General features: G+C 54.2%; 2 protein-coding genes across 8 annotated transcripts in view; both read left to right on the top strand.

The window, feature by feature from the left end:
- Nucleotides 1–1,027, top strand: part of LOC113809284 (retinitis pigmentosa 1-like 1 protein) — a 45,355-nt gene extending 44,328 nt beyond the window's left edge. The window contains exon 2 of the mRNA XM_070142209.1: nucleotides 615–1,027. Coding sequence (XP_069998310.1) covers nucleotides 615–647 — 33 coding nt within the window. The 3' untranslated portion in view covers nucleotides 648–1,027. The remainder of the gene's footprint in view (nucleotides 1–614) is intronic.
- The window catches only part of loco (locomotion defects), a 143,860-nt gene that overhangs the window by 103,779 nt on the left and 32,581 nt on the right, over nucleotides 1–7,500 (top strand). The gene's annotated exons all lie outside the window — the stretch shown is intronic.

Here is a 7,500-nt window from a genome sequence, read left to right on the forward strand (position 1 = left end):
ACAGACTTCCACCTTCCCCCCCCCCCCCTTCCCCTGCCACTACCCCCCCTCTTCCCACACCCTTGCCGGAAGTGCTGGTCGGGAGGTCATAGAGGGAGGGGGGGACTGAACGCCCACGCGCACTTCGCCCTCTCCTGCCTCACCCACTCGCTGTTAGGGTAATTCTCTCTTTCTCTCTCTCTCTCTCTCTGTCTCTCTCTTTTCTTTATGTATCAATGGGTGTGCGACCGTCTTTTTTTTTGCTCCTGTGATTAATTCCTTTCTTCGTGAATTCCCTGTTGTTGCAAACAGCGTTCTTTACATGAGTTAAGAAAATGTTTTTAGCTCGCCCTCCCTTTTACCGTCCACCCACAGGCCTTCGTCGCGAGGCTTAGTCGACTTGCGTTCTGAATGCGCAGTGAGCGTGGAGGAGGGGCGGCGGGGTTGGTGCCGGGCCGCGGGCGGTAGTTATCACGTCGCTTTGTTAACCGCCCTGGGAATTATGTCCCGATTCTTGTTATTATTTGCAGCTGCTTGGGTGGGATGATCTCACAGTGGCAAGTTTGTTGGTGGGAATTATTGGGGGATTTAATAATCGTCATTTTTAACTCTTTTTTTCCTAATTCCCGATTAAGGATCAGGTTTATAAACTTGAGTGTATGAATTAGTAGTGAAATGTTACTCGATAACTGGCTGTGGAGGGAGGACCATGTCGAGATAGAAGTGTTTGTGTTCGTGTTGTGATGTGCGATGCGCGGAGCAGAGAGAGGCTGCGGTAGTCACAGCTGCTCCGCTTGCAAGACGTTTAACGCCCTCAGAGCAGGCTTCTGGAGCACGGCCTGCTTCCTCTTCCCCAGGCCCGCCGAAGGCCTCTCGCAGCCTCTCCAGAGGAACCGCTGGTCTTCCAGGTCGGTTGGACACTACTCCAGGGCCTCGGGCAGGATGGGCTCCACCAGGCCCATGAAGAGTGGCGGAGGCTTCATCCACGGGGGCTTCAAGGCCGCAGCGCTTGTGAATCGGTCGCCGCCCCGACCCGGGCTGACCCGCTCGCGCACTACGCTGGACGCAAGCTGTGCCACCCCCTACTCCTCCGCCCACTCCCTGGCCCACTCCTCCTCGGGCCATTCCTTGGCGTTTTCCTCCTCCAGCCATTCGCTGGCGCCGTCCGCCTCGTCCCACTCCCTAGCGTCGCCCTCGATGACGGAGCTGACCCCGTCACCGTCCACGCGCTCGCTCGCTTCGTCGTCGGCGTACTCGTCGCAGTCGTCGGCTACGCTCAGCCGCAGCTCGTCCAACCTGAGCCTCGGCTGGCGCGAGTTCCGGGCGCGGCGGAAGCCCTTCGCCGTGCTCTACGACGGGCAAAAGGCCCAGTCTCGCGGCGGCATCGGGGAGGGGCTGCTGCCGGCCCTGCGCCACCACGTGCTAGGGGAGAAGAAGGCCCGGGCGGTCCAGAATACCAAAGAATCAACCAAAGAAAGTTCCTCCCGCTCGACCAAAGACTCGGTGCTCGCCAGAGAAGAGGGCGTCGCCGCTCGCACCTTCACCAAAGCCGCAACCAAAGCACCTCCTTCGGACGCGAAGGACCACAAGGACACCAAAGGATCCTTCCTCTCCAGCATCGCAAAGACCAAGCTTAAAGGACGTCGGGATGACCTACGACGCTTCACCACCAGTGTGCTGCCGGCGCACCTGCTCGGCCTAGCCAAGCACGCCGCCGCCAGGAACAGCAGCAGCAGCAGCAACAACAACAACTCCACGACTACCAACAACAACAATAACAACAAAAACAAAGCCGGCGCTGGCCCGGCCCCCCCGCCAGTGAAGTCGGGCGCCCAACACTTGCCCAAGAAAGTGCAGCGCCTGGACGATACGGGGCGAGAGGCAAGCGCTGCCATGGGGCCTCCGCGAGTGTACCACCGAAGCGTCAGCCACTCGGCCATGGCGAGCTCGCGCGAAGGAGGGCACTGCCGACAGGGGACGCACATGAATCAGTCGCACGAAAACGTGTCGTCTGCGGGCTTGGCGAGCGCTCACGGAACGCCGACTTCGGGTGTGGCCCCGCCGAAGCCTCCAAGGACCTACGCGAGCGAGGGTGCGACAACGCCTCGGGGAGGGCCTGGCGAACAGTTCCGGAAGCCAGCCACTCCCCCAAGGGTCATCGTGGAGGCGCCGGAAGAGGGTGCTGTCCGAAGCGCGACCAGTCCGCCCCCCGCAAAGCGCAGCTTCGTTCCCCTCGGAACCTCCCAGTCTTGCTCCGCCCTCATTAAGCCGAAGCCCGCCCCTCGGACCGTCTTCCCCACTTTCACCACACCCATTGCTGGTTTCCGTCACCCGCGGCCGCGCCCTCTGCGCCGTCAGCACGACACTCCCCTTCAGGAGTCCCTACCACAAATGTCGTCAACGCCCCTCGTGCTGCCGAGGAACCCAAGCAACCACGAGGCGCCTAGGAGCCTGGGCCTGGGGACAGATTCGGCAGATGTGACGCCCACGCCTTCGTCTGAGACGATTTGCAATGATGACTCCTTCCTCGACGACTCCTACATGAGCCACAAGTGCTACCTGTCCCCGTCCAGTGTGTACGACTCCTCCTTGGGGTCGTACAACGGCCCCCCAGGCGGCCAGGACCACATCCCCTGGATCACGACGCCGCCCCACAACGCCATCAAGGCCTCGCAGTCGCTGGGAAATCTCCACCTGGCGGACGGCGACGGCGGAGGCCTCCTGCGAGGGCCCGGCCGCCTGCAGGCCGCGCACGAAGGCGCGTCGTTTAGCCACCGGATGCTCCTGTCGTACCGGAACAAGGAAAACGAGGTGAGCCGCTAATCCTGCTACGGGCTTGTTGCTCATTCGAGGATAAAACGACAGTCACACGCGCTAGCCTGCCTTGATCCTAGGAGCAGGCATGCGCACACGGAAAATACACACACGCGGACGCACACGCACACACGCACACACACACACAAACACACACACGCGCGCGCGCAGAGAGGCAGGGAAAGACACGAATTCATATGCTTCCTTGTACAGGCCAGTACGCCCATATAGAATATATATATTAATACTATCATTGCTTCTTATAGTAAATTGGAACTCATCTGAATGAACCTTCACACGCAGTCTATTTCCATAGAAATTCCCTCAATTCCCTCCCTCCGTCCGTCCTTTCGTCCCTCGATTCCCTCCTCCCCTTCGTACTCCTTCCCTCCGTCCTTCCGTGTACACATCGACAGCTATTCCATCAGCGAAAAAAAATCCTCGGCCGTGCTTCGCAAGCCGACCACTCGAAGGCAAAAGTCAGCGCGTTTATGGCCGATATAATGCTGATTGGTTCGTCAAAAGGTGTTACTGCTCCTGCAATACAAGCTATTTTCGCGATCATTATGCTTCCCTAATGGCCCTGGATTGAGGTTCGGGCAATTTGTAAGTGTGTGTTTATGGCATATTCATTTTCGTTCATGTCTTTCACTTGAACATATTTGCATTTGTGTTTTTTTATCGGTTTGTGATTTGACGTTGATATACTTCCATGGTGGCGTGACTTAGCCTAATGATGCGGTTTATTTTCTAATGATTATTAAATGATTGGTCCCAGTTTCTTAAAGTGTGTTATGTGTATGTTCTGCGTTTTGGTTGTTATGATTATTGTGATTATTGGTATATGTATATTACCGGTATATTATTATTGACTGTATACCTCTTGACCAACATCCAATTCCCACATGGAAATCATGCGGTTGTGGGAGACAGGACCTTCCATGTAAGTCCTCGTCTATTACGACATGTTGAAGTCATTACGCAAGTTAGTGTGTTTGTAGGTTAGTTCGTGGTCGCCTGTGTGCGTGTGTGTATGGAGTGGGAAGGTGTATGTGTGCGCGATGGCAGTGTGGTGTAGGGGGAGAGGGGGCGGACCCATTAGCATATGGTCTAAGGCCTATGGTGAGGTCTGTGCCATCGCTGTGAACTTGTCAGGGTCTTTTGTGTGTTTGAGGAGCAGGTTTTTACGTTGTTTTATTCGTTTTTTTTATGTCCAAAGACCCTTTGATTTGAATATTTATATTACAAAGCCTCGGCGAAGGTCAAAATTACCAAGCATTTTTATTATCATAATTTCATTCAAGATGTATTTTCACTTTCTAAGATTGAAGATGAAATTACGTACATTATTATATAGTTATTATTACTACTATTTCTATTATTATTATTGTTGTTGTTGCTCTTGCTGTTGTTGTTATCAATCTTATTAGTGTTCATATTATTATCAATGTCCTGAATATTATTAATACTGTTATTATTGCTATTATTGTTATCGTTATCATCATTATTTTCTCCAAGACCCCGTTTCACTTCCGAAAAGTGAGACCAGAAAGCGTGCGTTGTCTGACCCAGAGGAAGGCGTTGTGACAGCGCTGGCGCCGTGACTCACCTGGGGAAGCTGGAAATTCTGTGCGCGTCATCAGCCTTCCGATTGCTGTGCTGTGCTTATGGTGTTTGTGGTGATTGTGGTGTTTGTTGAGGTGTCAGAGGCGCCTGCATAGCTGAATGGGCGGTTTTGCTGTGATTGCTTCGTGGGTGTTTTTCAGAGTTGAAAAATAGACTATTTGTCGTTTTCTTGCTCTCTGTTTATGGCCAGGTGGATTTTGTTTTATGTATTTGCGTGTGTTTATTTATTCCTTTATTTACCCCAAGTGACATTTCTTGCCTCTATTTCGGCGTCTTCTTGTTCCTCCCCCTTTGTCTTCCGGATAGCCTTTCTTTTTATCACGCTGACGAAGATTCATGCTTAACTAACCAACATTTCTTTGCTTGCAGGTATGTGAGGCAGCGTTTCCCGCCGTTGGCGCAGGGACGGAGGTGAGTAAAAGGGGGAGAGAAGGAGAGCGGGAGAGAGGGGAAAAGGAAGAGGGGGAAATGGGGAAGTGGAAGATAGGGAACTGGGGAAGAGGAAGCGAGAGAAAAGGGGAAAAGGAAGAGAGGGAAATGGGGGAAGAGGAAGAGAGGGAAATGGGGGAAGAGGAAGAGAGGGAAATGGGGAAGAGGAAGAGAGGGAAATGGGAAGACGGAGAGAGATAGAGAGAGAAGTTGTGATGATCATCATCCGTCCCATTTGATTCCCGCATTGGTCAGGATCCCGCAAGAGAATCCTACCCTGCCGTCTCATCCTTCTCTCCGAGCGCCCCGCCGCCGTCCCCTTCCCGCCCTGTGTCCCGCCCGCAGAGATCCTTCCTCTCCCTTCTCAGGATTCCCGTCTTAGCACGCCCAAGACTAGTTGTAGGATGCCCCATCGGCCGCACGTGCCCCGCCGGCCCGCCTCGGAGATGAGCGCGTGTCATCCGTGCGTGACTGGACGAGCGCGGTTCCTGGAGTCAATGGAGGGGCGTGTTGTTCGCTGGGCGCGGTCTCTTAGCGGCAGCGGGCGGGTCTGGCGGCGGTGACGTGGCAGTCGGCGCTTTGGTGGTGTTGTTATTGTTGTTGTTGGTAATGGTGGTGGTGATGGTGCCATTGCTGCTGTTGTTGATTTTTTTGTTGTTGTTTGTTGGTAGATATGGTGCACTGAAAGGATACAGTACCTCAAAGGAGGGAGGAGGAAAGAGAATGCGAAGGAAAGGACAAAGTGATTAGACGGGAGAGAAAGAAAGAGATAGAAAAAACAGGCAGAAACACACACACACACACACGCACACGCACACGCACACGCACACGCACACGCACACGCACACGCACACGCACACGCACACACACACACACACACACACACACACACACACACACACACACACACACACACACACACACACACACACACACACACACACACACACACACATACACACACACACACACACACACACACACACACACACACACACACACACACGCAGAGAGAGAGAGAGGGAGGGAGGGAGAGTGGATTTTAGGGTAACTATTATCCTTTGCGTTTGAATTCCGAATAAGCTAAAATCCCGCTAGAGGAAGAGAAAAAAAGAATAAGATGACAATAGATGGAAAAAGAAGAGGCTGACTCACCCAGTGAAGAGGATATTGGTTAATGTATGTAGTAACAGTCGCACCGCCATTCATGCTCACATTCCGGCGTCCTGAGTCCTTCGGCGGGACATTTCCAGGCTTTCAGACATATTTGGGGGAGGGGGAGGGAGGGGGGGTCACCACCACAAAAATGGCGTGCGTCAACTGAGAGTCGTTTGCTTCATTCATACCAAGGGGTGCGGACGGCTCTGGAAGGGAATGGGTGAATGGGAATGGCCGAGAAGGAGGAAGGCGAATGGCAGAGGAAGTGACTCCCGGTTGGAGGGGGAAGGAGGGAGGGAGGGAGGGAGAGGGGAGGGGGGAGAGACGTGTGATTCATTAGGAATGTAACCGCAGTGCGAGTCCCAGCGACGGTTATACCTGCCGCAGGTGTGTCCTTGCAAGTTGCACCCTTGCACCCTCCCCGACGCCCACCACGTGCATCGACCCGCCCACGATGTCTCTCATGCCCAACCCATGTATGCCTGATGCCTGCGCTGCGTCCCAGGCCCGGATGTCTTGAATTGAACAGAGCTTGCCCCTCCCCCCTATCCTTCCTCCATCCTGTCCTCTTCGCCACTCAGTATGGATGCCCTCGTTCCCCTTCTCATTACGCCCTCGTCCTTCGGGCACGGCGGCGCGTGTGCAGGCATGTTGGAAGGAGCCAGGCAGGAGGCGATGTCGGCGGCAGCGGCTGCCGACGGGGGACTCTGCCGTCCTCGCGCTGCGCCGCTCAGTCTCTCGCCTTACCTGGTCAGCGGCGGCCGACTCGTCGCCCTCGCGACACGCGGACGATTACCACTGCGGGAACAAGGTCTTGCCTTGGGAATGTATTGGGCGCAGGAGGCCGAGTGCGGTGCAAAGCGGGATTCGAGGAGAGAGGGAGTGAGGAAAGTGGGGTTTCGAGTGACACGGAGCGAAGTGGGTGAGAGCAAAGGGGGTTTGGGGGAATCCTTCAGCATTGGAAGCCCTGGTGTGTCGTTCATAAAGATATAGCTTATTAGCTAGAGGATTCGAAAGAACTGTGATGAACAGCAGTTTGGCAGCCTCTTCCTTTTGATTTGATAATGCGCATTAGGAAATGGAAGATCGTTGTGCAAGGAGACGAGACCTGCCAAAGAGGACTGAAAGTGAAGCGGCCTTGCAGGTGGGGTCGAGGTGGGCCAGGTGACCTGCAGTGCTACGAGGTGCGTCCGTTCAGTGATAGTTATCATTTACTGTGACCGGCTGGAAGGGTCTGAGTGCGCTCGTGTGGACTGAAATGACGAGGGTGCGCGCTGCCTCGTCTAGACTACCTTGTCTAGTCTGTTCAGGCTAGTATCGTAGTGAGTGGTAGAGTCGTGCGTGTCAGCTTCATCTTCGCATAGGGACCACGTGAACCAGTGCAGTTATATGTGTCGTTTTAGTATCAAGGATCTGTGCATCTCGTGGAGACTTGCTGTATATATCAAATGTGAGTCAAACAGAACGCGTAAAGAGCAAACTTTTCTCACGCTG

Source organism: Penaeus vannamei, chromosome 29 (assembly GCF_042767895.1).
Source record: "Penaeus vannamei isolate JL-2024 chromosome 29, ASM4276789v1, whole genome shotgun sequence".
Lineage (NCBI taxonomy): Eukaryota > Metazoa > Arthropoda > Malacostraca > Decapoda > Penaeidae > Penaeus > Penaeus vannamei.